The sequence below is a fragment of the Podarcis erhardii genome (assembly GCF_964252035.2).
Source record: "Podarcis erhardii genome assembly, chromosome: 9".
NCBI classification, from domain to species: Eukaryota; Metazoa; Chordata; class Lepidosauria; order Squamata; family Lacertidae; genus Podarcis; species Podarcis erhardii.
In genome coordinates, this window is record NC_138512.1 from 8,909,117 (window position 1) to 8,922,956 (window position 13,840).

The window sequence follows — 13,840 nt, forward strand, 5'->3', positions numbered from 1 at the left end:
TGAAACATTAAAATATTAAAATGTAGCCTCATCGCAGGAGGTAAAGAAAGGAAAAAAGAAAGAGAGGGAGGGAATCAAATTGGCTCCAAGCCCAAGGCCAGGTGGAACAACTCTGTCTTACAGGCTCTGTGGAAAGAAATCAGATCCTGCAGGGCCCTGGTCTCATGAGGCAGAGCGTTCCACCAGGCCGGGGCCAGTGTTGAAAAGGCCCTGGCTCTGGTTGAAGCTAATCTAACTTCCTTAGGGCCCGGTACCACTAGGGTGTTCCTATTTATGGACCTTGAGGCTTTCCGTGGGGCATACCGGGAGAGGCGGTCCTGTAGGTACGAGGGTCCTAGGCTGTGAAGGGTTTTAAAGGTCAAAAGCAGCACCTTAAAACTGACCCTGTATTCTACCGGGAGCCAGTGCAACTGGTAAAACGCTGGGTGCTCCCATGGCAGAGACCCCATGAGACCTCTGCTCCCATGGCAGAGACCCCGTGAGACCTCTGCTCCCATGGCAGAGACCCCGTGAGACCTCTGCTCCCATGGCAGAGACCCCGTGAGGAGCCTCGCTGCAGCATTCTGCACCCGCTGGAGTTTCTGGGACAGCTTCAAGGGCAGCCCCGTGTAGAGCGAATTACAGTAGTCAAGCCTGGAGATGGATCACTGTGGCCAGGTTCTAGTCAGCAAACCACAAACATCAAAGGGAAGCCAGAAAGACCCAGCCAAGGGAAAAACCCCAGAAGCCAAATATCAGTACAAGTTTGTAAAATATCAGTACAAGTTTGTAAAAAAAACACACCCCTATGACGTGTAAGGCGCAGAAACCCGTTATGGACTCTTGAGACAAATCCACAGCTGGACTTGTGGTTGGGCAGACTTTGATTAATGGCTTGTCCCTGTTCCAATGCACGTGAAAGCAGAATACTGCCCAGACTGACACTTCCCTCTGTGTGATTAATTTCTGTAGCCACCGGGTGCTGGAGAAAGCCCATGGCTTCAGTTAAAGCACACTGCAAACTCCTACCTAGCATTTCTGCATGAACGTTGGAGTTACCAGGGCAACCAGTTTGGAATAAGTGGAAAGAAAGTCGACCTGGCTGGCTTGGAATGAACTATGGATATAGGCATCAGCTCACTTTGATCACAGTTTGCAGCTGGTTGGCCAGAGATTTCTACGCCGTTGGACAACAATCTTGCAGTGGCATATGTAGAGAGAGACCAGGGCTACAGTACAACTTTCCATTATTACTTATGTATTGTACATGTATTGAACTCACAAAAGAAAAGAAAAATGCCATTCCAATACAGAAAGCTCTACATCACGTAAGACCAAGATTTCTAAATCCCCTCCGACAAAACCACCACCAGCATCAGTATTACTAGTTGGGAAAAGCTTCTGGATATATAAAGTGGGTTTGCCTGTTGGTGAACCAAGAAGACGGAGCTGACAAGGCAAATCTCTGTGGGGACCACTAAAACAGCCCATCCAACACTCTGACTAATTTCATTTTCAATAATGATGATGATTTGTTAACCCTAGGCACTCGGGCGGCTTCCAACATCTATAAAAACATAATAAAACATTAAACATTAAAAAAACTTCCCTATACAATTGCTGCCTTCAGATGTCTTCTAAAGGTTGAATAGTTACTTACCGTATTTTTCACACCATAGGACGCACCGGACAATAGGACGCACCTTGTTTTAGAGGGGGGAGAACAAGAAAAAAAAATCTCTCCCTCTCTGCCCAGCGCCCCTTCAGTGAAGTGGCAGGAGGCGCTGCGCAGAGAGGGGGAAAATTTCCCCCTCTTGTTTTCCCCCTCTAAAACAAGGTGCATTCAGACGCCTTCAAGCGGCTACCTTGGAAGCCTGGAGAGCGAGAGGGGTCGGTACGCACCGACCCCTCTCACTCTCCAGGCTTCAGGTTCCTTTCGACCTGCTCTTTGGGGCTGGCGGGGGGGGGGGGAGCCCACCACCAGCCCCAAAGAGCAGGTCGGGGAGCAGCGCAAAGGCACGCGGCTAAAGAGGCTGCTGCAATTGCTGCGTGTCACCTCTCCAGCTGGGAGAGGGTAAGCGGGGCTTCTTTAGCCCCGAGTGTGCTCTCCCGGCTGGAGAGGTGGCGTGTGGCTATAGAGGCTCCTGCCATAGCTGCGTGTCACCTCTCCAGCCGGCAGAGGGTCGCGGGGCTATGCTGTCTTCGCTCCATAGGACGCACACACATTCCCCTTCATTTTTGAAGGGGAAAAAGTGCGTCCTATGGTGCTAAAAATACGGTATCTCTTTCCCAAGAACTAGGGGACACTGTTGGTGGGGAATATATTCAATTCTTCATGAGTTTCTACTCCTTCTTTTGGCTTGGTCTCCACGGCAGATGACAATAACAGATTTAAAGATTCAGGGCCTGGGCCCCACAGACAGAAGTATGCATCACATTTGTGTATGCTAAAATATAGACATATATAGATGCAAATTTAAAACTTAAATGTCACCAGCCAACTCATTTCCCATTCAAATCTCTCCAGACCAATTTTTCAACTACTTTGCATCCCACTTCAGATCATATCCAATTAGTTTCCCAGCAGATCTTTCCCTCAATCAATTACATTCCCCATCAATTTCCCATATTAATTAACCCCCCCCAATAACTTCCAGGTGTCTTAAATTCGCTTATTTCCCCAAATAAACAGCATAACCCAGATCTTCTTTCAATTCAGGTCCTGTCCCTCCGCCATTTCTTATCTATCTGGAACCACTTAGGACACTCGAGGCAAGAAGGGGGCCTGTGAATTAGGGCAAGCCAGGGCTGGCCCAAGACATTTTGCCACCTGAGGCAAACCACAAAATGGTGTTGCCTCCTATCCATAGAAGGAGAAGTGAGTGAAGATCTACAACAGGAACAAGAGAGGAATAAATATCTACATTGGGATTTCTGCTCTTGGGGATCCTGCTGCCTGAGGCAGTTGCCTCACCTTGCCCCATGCATGGGCCGGCCCTGGGGCAAGCCTCTCTTGCTGCTTATGCTGAAGAAGAAGGAGCTAAAGAACCCTTTGCCCCATCGAAGGGCAAGTCAGTGCTGCCACTTCCTCGCTTCAAGATAGGATTCTTGTTTTGAAAAACAAGCCAGGAGGATCATACCTTGCTTGAAAAAGCAAGGACCCTAAAACCTGTAGTTTGGAGCACACATTTCCAATCTGCATTGTTTGTTGCGGCAGCGATTACATTAATCACTGCACTGTCATGACGAGAAGCACGGGCGAGCAACAGCAATGCCGGGAATACAAGAATCCTGTCAAGGGTAAGCTAACCTTCCTTCCTTCCTTCCTCTCTTGCAAAAGCTTTCATTTCATAGGAAAACATCAGCTCAGCTCCTTTTTTAAAAAAGAAAAACACAGCAATAAAATCCTCGTTGTGATTTAAAGCTCCCCGTCTAGTAAGAACAATTTAAATGATGTCACCATGACTAAAGAGATTTAAAGGAACAGATGAATCACAGCGCACTATTAATAGAACAATCCCACCTTGTGCAGTTTTTTTCTCTCGGCGTCCATGGAGGCTTGGGCTGATTTGATTTCAAGGCTGTGCTTCTTCACAAGGTCTTCCAGACCTTTCACCAGCTGTGCTTTCAAACGAATCTTCTCCTCGCCTGGCTCGTGTTTGGCTTTGCGGAACTCTTCCCTCTGCTGTGGCTTAACGGCGTCTTTTTCCAAACCTGCCGTTACCTGGAGTGACAAGGCGCAGCCACATCAATTAAAGTGACCACAGAGAAAGGCCAAAGGGTTAACTCAAGGAATAAAGCAAATGCACACATAATAAAGCAAATGCACACATATAAATGCAAGCTATGCAGGTAAACATTTATCAACATAGGGGAGGCTATTGAAGACAGGCAATTAAATAAGAGACACTACAACTAAAGCAAGAGGTTTTAAAGCATACATTAGGGTGAGATTGGAATACAGTGGTACCTCGGGTTACATACGCTTCAGGTTATGTACACTTCAGGTTACAGACTCCGCTAACCCAGAAATAGTACCTCGGGTTAAGAACTATGCTTCAGGATGAGAACAGAAATTGTGCTCTGGCGGCGCAACAGCAGCAGGAGGCCCCATTAGCTAAAGTGGTGCTTCAGGTTAAGAACAGTTTCAGGTTAAGAATGGACCTCCGGAACGGACCTCCGGAACTGTACAGTGGTACCTTGGGTTAAGAACTTAATTGATTCTGGAGGTCCGTTCTTAACCTGAGGTACCACTTTAGCTAATGGGGCCTCCTGCTGCCACCGCCGCACGATTTCTGTTCTCATCCTGAAGCAAAGTTCTTAACCCGAGGTACTTTTTCTGGGTTAGCGGAGTCTGTAACCTGAAGCGTCTGTAACCTGAGGTACCACTGGATACAGATAGATCTCAGGGTGATTTGCAGGCGATTGCCAAGTGTTCCTGATTCCCAATCGTTTAACAACAGCAGCAAGAAAATTATTTCCATCACCTAAGTGAGGCTGCTGGAATGAAGGGAGCTGACCAAGGACGGCCCTCTGTTTGAAAGGACTGCGAGCTCAGCTTAGTTGTGGTACTGGCAACCAATTCCCAGCTCTTTCACTCTAACTTTCACCCCAAAACCAGAAAAGCAGATCCAACAAGCCGGAAGTCTGCACACCCCTAAACATCAATGGGGAGAAACGTCTGCAGAAAGCTGGACTGTCACAAACTAGACCAGAACCCTTGTCCCTGATGTGCTAGCACGCCACATGTAGGTGGAAGGCACCGATAGTCTCGAGATGGAGATAATAATTTATAATAATAACAGTTTATTATTTATACCCCACCCATCTGGCGGGGTTTCCCCAGCCACTCTGGGCAGTTCCCGACAGAATATTAAAACCACGATAAAACATCAAACATTAAAAATTTCCCTAAACAGGGTTGCCTTCAGATGCCTTCTAAAAGTCGGATAGTTGTTTATTTCCTTGACATCTGATGGGAGGGCTTTCCACAGGGCGGGCGCCACTACCAAGAAGGCCCTGTAACTTCACTTCTCTCGGGGAGGGAACCGCCAGAAGGCCCTCGGAGCTGGACTTCAGTGTCCAGGCTAAACGATGGGGGTGGATATGCTCCTTCAGGTATACGGAGCTGGACCTCAGATAATTCCAGCTACAGCATCAATACTTTACTCCTTAAGCCATCATATTTAAACCATAGTGGCTTGTCAGTAGAGGGAGCCACTAGACCAGGGGAAGCCAACATCAATAACAAAATGGAGCCCAAGGGCATCAGAACATTCCAGAAGCGCAGAAAGAACTTGGGCACTTCCAGGTGGTTGCTAATTTTGGATGGGATTCAGTCTCATGCCAGCAAATTCATGTCTTGCAATTACGAGTTGGTTTGGAGAATTTGTGCCACAAACCCACTCCCACCACTTTTTACAATGAGAAAGGTGGTAGGGAAATGTATTTAAAAGGTAAAGGGACCCCTGACCATTAGGTCCAGTCGTGGCTGACTCTGGGGTTGCGGCGCTCATCTCGCTTTATTGGCCGAGGGAGCCGGCGTACAGCTTCTGGGCCATGTGGCCAGCATGACTAAGCCACTTCTGGCAAACCAGAGCAGCGTACGGAAACACCGTTTACCTTCCCACAGGAGCGGTACCTATTTATCTACTTGCACTTTGATGTGCTTTCAAACTGCTAGGTTGGCAGGAGCTGGGACCGAGCAACGGGAGCTCACCCCGTCCCGGGGATTCGAACCGCCAACCTTCTGATCAGCAAGTCCTAGGCTCTGTGGTTTAACCCACAGCGCCACCTGCATCCCATGAAATGTATTTACTTTACTTTATTTTTAAATTTGTATACCACTCTTCATCCGAAGGTCACAGGGTGGTCCACAACATTAAAATACAAAGTGAGAACACAAAACACGTAACAAATAAGCAAAAAGGAACCAATAACCCCCATCTTACAAACACATTTGAAAGGCCATGGGTTGCTTAATTAGCCATCGGCCTAGATGTAGAGAAACACTTTTGCCTGGTTCCTGAAGATATGGAATGAGCAGGCAAGCCTCTTTAGACAGAAAACATCCCTAGGGAGAGCATTCTGAAGGCAGCCCTGTTTAGGGAAGCTTTTAATGTTTAACAGACCACTGTATTTTAATATTTTGTTGGAAGCCGCCCAGAGTGAGTGGGAAAACCCAACCAGATGGGCGGGGTATAAATAATAAATTCTTATTCTTATTATTCCACAAACAGGGAGCCACTGTAGAAAAGGCCCGTTCTTGTCATGAAGTGGGTATGAAAAAGGGTTGTTGGGCCCTTTTGCAGACCAGCTCCAATGAACCATGAGCAATTTACCTGGAAATGGAAGGAACGGCTTCCAGTTAACTTAGTCTGTCTGAAATATACTCAGAGTCGAGAGTTGATTTCATGCTCTTTATTCAGCTCATAGTGGTGAGGAGGAATGGAAGTTCCCCCAGAATGTCTGCTTTATATACATTATTTACACAATGGGCCCCATGTGATTGGCTAATTCCGGGATTCACCTGTAAGCCAATCAGGTTGCGGATTCGCTTCCACCTGGAGCTGGATTGGGTGGCTCCTGTGGACCAATCAGACTGCTACATTCTGGATCCTATCATTCTAGGACCAATCAGACTGCTGCATTCTGAATCCTATTGTTCTAGGACCAATCAGACTGCTGCATTTTGGATCCTATTCAACTCAGTACATAACACTATCAAACTGCATCATCATGTAGAACTTCATCTGCATAAAGTAGGAGAGATGTGAAGGCTATGCACCTGAATGTCTCCACCATCTTGCTTGCCTTGGCTCTGTTTGGTGGACGCTGCTTGCTGAAGGGGTAAGATCTGATTCTTTAGTTCCTCCGCTTCGCTCCTGGTCTTGCTTTGGGAGTTCTGCACCGTTTCCATTGCTTCTGTGAATGTGAAAAATGCCATGTGATGTGCATAACATACATAACAAACCTACATACAAAATTCATAGCTGGGGTCATATTTGAACTGGGAATTTCCAAGTTCACGTTCATAAATGTTCCGCTTCTGCATCTCCCTGCACGGAAGCAAGTCCTACCTGTTTTATGCAGTATTTCATTTTCTTGCAACAGAAGCCTCTCTTTGGCAATAATCAGCTCCTCCTCCAGTGCTTTTGTGAGACTTTTTGCCTCCTTAGTCGTTTGATGAGCCTCCTTGAGCCGAATTTCCAGGTCCTGTAAATGCACCACACAATTACAAACTTAAGACTGCTGTTTTTGCTTTAAAAATAATAATTTCCATTATCTGGAAGCACCCCAGTTGTCAGTGAATTACTTTCCCTCTTGATAATGAACCATTTGCACTTTCTGTTCAGGGCAGTAGCCCACAAGATTTCTCGTCTTGGAATATGGCGGTGGATTTGGTAGGAACTATTACCCTAATCAGGGATGCAGGTGGCGCTGTGGGTTAAACCACAGAGCCTAGGGCTTCCCGATCAGAAGGTCGCGGTTCAAATCCCCGCAATGGGGTGAGCTCCTGTTGTTTGGTCCCTGCTCCTGCCAACCTAGCAGTCCGAAAGCGCAAATGCAAGTAGATAAATAGGTACCATTCCGGTGGGAAGGTAAACGGTGTTTCTGTGTGCTGCTCTGGTTCGCCAGAAGTGGCTTAGTCATGCTGGCCACATGACCCGGAAGCTGTACGCCGGCTCCCTCGGCCAATAAAGCAAGATGAGCGCCGCAACCTCAGAGTCGTCCGCAACTGAACCTAATGGTCAGGAGTCCCTTTAAAGGTAAAGGTACCCATGACAATTAGGTCCAGTCGCGGACGACTCGGGTTGTGTGCTCATCTCACTTTATAGGCCGAGGGAGCTGCCGTTTGTTTGCAGACAGCTTCCAGGTCATGTGGCCAGCATGACTAGGCTGCTTCTGGCAAACTAGAGCAGCACACGGAAACACCGTTTATCTTCCCCGCCGGAGTAGTACCTATTTATCTACTTGCACTTTGACGTTTTTTCAAACTGCTAGGTTGGCAGGAGCAGGGACCGAGCAACGGGAGCTCACCCCGTCGCACGGATTCGAACCACTGACCTTCTGATCGGCAAGCCCTAGGCTCTGTGGTTTAGACCACAGCACCACCCGTGTCCCTTCAGGGGTCCCTTTACCTTTGCCTTTATTACCCTAATCAATTGTAGGAGGGCTTATGTGACGAGAGCAGGGATTTGCTCACAAGCTCCACCCTTTCAATGCTTCAGTCCCACCCCTCTCCACCTGCTGAAGAGTAACAGTCTGGAGGGGTGGGTGTGTGCAAAACCAGCTAAATTTCCACCAGCTAAATGGTGCATTTCCCTGTGGGTGCTTGCTTGATCTGTGCAAGTACTGTAGGATTTTGCCCTGACAAGTGTGATGCGTCCAACCTCTCTCACTCACATTACAAGGAAGTATTGCAGATTCACAGACAGGCAGACAGAGTCAAGCTAGATGTGAAGGCTAATACGTTTAACATTCAGCTGCTCGTCTTCTTTTTAAAGTGGCTTATAATTATTGGGATTGCAGCAGGAGTAACGTCGGAAGTTAACACTTTCCTCCATAGCTGCAGTCCAGGCAAAAAAGGTAAAAGGTAAAGGACCCCTGGACGGTTAAGTCCAGTCAAAGGCAGTGGCGTAGCGTGGGTTGTCAGCACCCGGGGCAAGGCAAGTAATTTGCGCCCCCTAACCCATGGATTTGCGCCTCCTAACCTGTGGATTTGCGCACCCTAACCCTAACCCCCAGGTGTTGCGCCCGGTGCGGCCGGCCCCTCCTGCACCCCCACGCTACACCACTGGTCAAAGGCGACTATGGGCTTGCGGTGCTCATCTCGCTTTCAGGCCACAGACAGCTTTCCAGGTTATGTGGCCAGCATCACTAAACTGCTTCTGGCACAACGGAACACCGTGACAGAAACCAGAGCGCATGGAAATGCCGTTTACCTTCCCACCACAGCGGTACCTATTTATCTACTTGCACTGGCATGATTTCGAATGGCTAGGTTGGCAGGAGCTAGGACAGAGCAACGGGAGCTTAGTCCATCGCGGGGATTTGAACCGCTGACCTTCTGATCGGCAACCCCAAGAGGCTCAGTGGTATAGACCACAGCGCCACCCGCTTCCTTTACCTTTTAGCAGGCAAAAACCCTCTACTGCAGTTGGTATTTGGTTTAGGGCAAAATCCGGCACAAACGGATTCCGTCCCAATGCTTTCTGGCGGTCCCCACTTCACAGCTGATCACTTGGGAGCTATCAACAACCAATATCATCTGTGTTTTAGCATCATGATAGGAAGTACGATAAGTAGAACACTTAGCATCTGTAGAGCACTTTAGAGTGCTCCAAGGTGGTTTGCTGAAATTTTCTCAGCAAGCCTTACCATCTTTACAAGGTAGGCTGGTATCATTATGCCTATTTTGCAGGGAAAGGGTAATATGGCTTGCCAAAGCCATTGAGTGAATTTTAAGCAGATATGAGTTTTGAATCAGGGGTTTTCTAGCTGCCACTCTTAGCCGCTCAATACATCAGCTTAGCAATTAATAATAATTATTCATTTGCAACAAGAATGTGCCTTTCAGTTGCTTTTCTCTAACAACTTCATATTCACATGAAGGAAAACACATCCGGAAAATCGTGGAAATGTGTCAGTCCTCTCTCTATAACTTTGCCTTAAGAATTAATTAATGATCCCAAGAAACACCCCTTTCATTTCATCCTTTCATCCTACGTAAATTTCTGGGGGAACAAAATCTCATGCTACTGAAAGAAGTTTCTGCCAACTGAGAATTCCGCCCTAAGCAAAATAAGCTTTCATAAGAAATCAAAAGAAGCTTCCATGATAAATGTGTAAAGTATGTTCCTTTTGTTTGCGTTGTCCACATTTTTTCCTGGAGAATGGCTGCTTTCTTTTGACACCCCGTGTTAGCTTGTGAGTTGGAATAAAATAGGGAGTTTCTAGTTATTTCAGTTGTGTAGTGTTGTTTTCCACTATTGGAAAGCTAGCTGTTGGGACAGAGCTTTCTAGCACAGTCAATTCTCTGTAAGATTTATTCAATCAATAACAAATACATACGGCACACTTTTCAAGGGGGGGCAGTGTGTGCTGTGTTCCCCCTGCCCCTGATAGTATAAAGCCTTCACTTGACTAAATCGCAAATGCCTAAAGCAACCTGCTCATGTATAGACACAATTAGCACGTGCGCAATTTATGTTTTTGTATTGTAGATTTTAAATTCCCAAGAATACCGCCTTGAAATCCATTTGTTGATGAAGATATGGTTGATTAATTAGTAATAAACAAGAAAAATGTCAATCGTAATGGCAACTGGGTTGTGTGCCTGCGAGGAAGAAAGTAAAAGGATGAGTGCTACTTAGATGGCTTTTAAAGCAGATGACACAAATCCATTAAACTGTTCCCATTCCATCAGCCCCAGCCAGCATGTGTCATGCCTTGAGGCTGATGGCAGCTGGAAGGCTACATTAAAATATGATGCAAGTGGGCAAGAAGAATATAACCCTGTGGTTTTGCACAGGCCCAGCATCTAATTTAAAACCAGACCCTGAGCCACCAGGCATGCCGTATCACCACTCGAGAGATCTGGAGTCCAGCTGAGTGCTGCTTGTGGTGTGCTAACCCCATGGATAGTGAATGAGGGCCTGATGCAACAAAAACAGGTAGCGCCCAGCACCACATCATTTAAATCGAGCCCATAAAGCTTTGCAGGTGGAAAAGAATGTAGATTTCCGTCCATTTTTCAAACCCCACTTACTACAAGTTCATGCGCCCAGCCAGTGCCAAACTACACATTACTCTTAATGTGCAGCTTGTAGTTAACTATTTTTCGCTCTGTAAGATGCACCTTTTCCCTCCTAAAAAGTAAGGGGAAATGTGTGTGCGTCTTATGGGGTGAATGCAGGCTTCACACGGCTATCCCAGAAGCCAGAACAGCAAGAGGGATTGCTGCTTTCACTGCGTAGCGATCCCTCTTGCTGTTCTGGTTTCTGGGATTCAGAATATTTTTTTTCTTGTTTTCCTCCTCCAAAAACTAGGTGCATCTTATGGTCTGGTGCATCTTGTAGAGCGAAAAATACGGTAACTCTTCTTTGAAAACAAATGAGCTTTTATCAATAGGTGTGACAGAAATGCAACATGTAGGCTTACCTCTTCCCTCCACAGCGTGATCAGATGGAAATTCCAGTCCCCATCCTAATTTGGCTACAATTCTTAGGAAAAAACCTCCCCATTGACACCATTAGGAATCCCCCCCCCCATGTCATTCTAGCTGCATAGGGGATTACTGATTCCAATAATTCCGGAGAGGGGTGAGATAAACCTGCCTTCCCCTTGTGCCATGTTTCCTGTAAAGGTTGTCCAATTTGGCATGCCGGTAATTGCTAAGAGTAAAAAAGGGAGAGGCAATTACAAGCTACACACATTAAAACGTAGCTTGGCTGCACTTTCTAATCTAGCAGAGAAGCTTTCCTGGTTCTGCTCCCAACTCCTCATGCTACAACAGTCATAGATGAAGAAGATGAATGGGGCAGCAAAGAGAAGGGGCTTACAGCTTTTCCTTCCATCCATCTCCTGCCCCCTGCCTGCCCATTGTCTCTGCTGGAGAAACTGAGGTCCAGCCTCCTGTTACCTCACACTGACCACAGGAGAGAACATGCCCCTCACAATCCAGAAGATGTGTTTAGGATGGAGGCAGCCATGGGCAGCAATGGGTTCCAGGGGGACCCCATTCTGCTGCTCCCCTGGCTGCGTGCTTACCTGACAGCAGCAAGCTGTTGCTACAAGCTGCTGTTTTTAATTTCCCACAATGCCTTGGGATGCCCAGTGGGGCACTTGTGAGGCATTAAAATGGCGGCTCTCAGTCACCCACTGCAAAGGGCCCTGGATGGGTGCCAGTTCTGATGGATCCTGATGGTATGATGAAACCCAAAGGTGTCAGGTGCCGCCACAGGAATTGGCTCTGCGTTGCCATCCTTAGCTCAGCTCCATCAGTTTTCTTTGGGTGGGGGAGAGAACTTTTTAAAAAACTGCCCCCTTCAGAATGGGAAATCAAAGCTCAGGTTAAGACAACCAGTGTTATGGACGGTGCGCAAGCTTTGCCTTTGCTATACAGTGGTACCTCGGGTTACATACACTTCAGGTTACAGACGCTTCAGGTTACAGACTCCGCTAACCCAGAAATAGTACCTTGGGTTAAGAACTTTGCTTTAGGATAAGAACAGAAATTGTGCTCAGGTGGCGCGGCGGCAGCAGGAGGCCTCATTAGCTAAAGTGGTCTTCAGGTTAAGAACAGTTTCAGGTTAAGAACAGACCTCCAGAACGAATTAAGTTCTTAACCCGAGGTACCACTGTATTGGTCTCCTCAAATGTAGTATTTTATATATATTTTCCCTAAATGGCAGCCATTTGCTTTGAATGGCTCTGGTGAGAGCTGCACACAGCCCTCTCATGAATTTTCGCTCTTGGCCATCCTTGGCTGCCAGGAACTCGTTTCATAGATTTAGAAGCATGCTGATGACTTGACGACTCAAGGTGCAAAGCAATAAAAAGCTTTGTCACTTGCTCTAGCGTTGGAGAAAGACTATGCAGCAGGGTGGCACTGTGGGTAAAACCTCAGTGCCTAGGGCTTGCCGATCGCATGGTCGGCGGTTCGAATCCCCGCGGCGGGGTGAGCTTTCGGTCCCAGCTCCTGCCCACCTAGCAGTTCGAAAGCACCCCTAAGTGCAAGTAGATAAATAGGTACCGCTTTACAGCGGGAAGGTACACGGCGTTTCCATGTGCTGCGCTGGTGCCGGCTCACCAGAGCAGCTTCGTCACGCTGGCCACGTGACCCGGAAGTGTCTCCGGACAGCGCTGGCCCCCGGCCTCTTAAGTGAGATGGGCGCACAACCCTAGAGTCGGACACGACTGGCCTGTATGGGCAGGGGTACATTTACCTTTACCTAGCATTATGGTCCTACCTGCATCTTCTCCTTCTGCTTCTGGCAACACTTATTCATTTCACAGATTCGCTGGCCTTTTGCCACCAGGTCAGCCTCCAGTTTCTTCACCTGCTGCTGGGAGGCAGCTTCTCGGGCCTCGTAATTTTTCCTCTGCTCCAGTTCCCTTTGCTGCCATTCTTTGTATGAATCAGCCAGGGACTGCTGCATAGTCTTTCTCCAAGTTTCTTTCTCCCTCTCGTGGGAGGCTTGGAGCTGCCTGACTTTCTCGGCGAATTCACTGGCCAGTTTCTGGTTCTCCCACTTGAGGTGGGCTGCCTGTGTTTCCACGCTGGCCTTTTCGCTTAACTCCTCCTTGCAATCCAGCATGTCTCCTGCAAATGCCCAGTGTTTGTTGACAAGCTCATTGGATTCCTCATTTGAAGACTGGATTCCATTTTCAAAGCTGAGCTTCGTGTGTGCCATCTGCTTGGGGAGGACAACCTTCTCATCTACTAGATTGTCCTCTCTTTGTGGTTCCCTCTCTCCTATCTGCCTTTTGCACATGGTGAACTCTGAAGGTACCACCTCTTTCAGCCTCCTGTGTTTTTCCAAAGTTTCTTCGAGGGTCTGGATGTGCTTCTGGAGCGCCTCTGCTTCCTCCACTTTGCTTTTGTACTGGAGGAGAGTTTCCCTTGTCTCATCGAGGATGTGCTGAATCTCTTCTTGGTGGGCCTCTTTGAGAGCTTGGATGCTGGCCTCATGCTCATCATTTTTAGTGTTCAAGGCATAGATCACCTGTACCCAAAAGGAAAGAACAACGTAATGTCATACATGTGGAGGAAAAACTTAAACACATAGAAGAGTTCCCAAAAATAGACCAGAGGCAAGAGTAGCAACACCCTAGTGTTCCCGGGCCGTAAGGAAGT

General features: G+C 47.5%; 1 protein-coding gene across 1 annotated transcript in view; it reads right to left on the minus strand.

The window, feature by feature from the left end:
- The window catches only part of FAM184B (family with sequence similarity 184 member B), a 74,528-nt gene that overhangs the window by 28,626 nt on the left and 32,062 nt on the right, over positions 1 to 13,840 (minus strand). The window contains exons 2-5 of the mRNA XM_081876512.1: positions 12,954 to 13,709; positions 7,059 to 7,194; positions 6,767 to 6,903; positions 3,503 to 3,703 (exon numbers count right to left, since the gene is read on the minus strand). Coding sequence (XP_081732638.1) covers positions 3,503 to 3,703; positions 6,767 to 6,903; positions 7,059 to 7,194; positions 12,954 to 13,709 — 1,230 coding nt within the window. The remainder of the gene's footprint in view (positions 1 to 3,502; positions 3,704 to 6,766; positions 6,904 to 7,058; positions 7,195 to 12,953; positions 13,710 to 13,840) is intronic.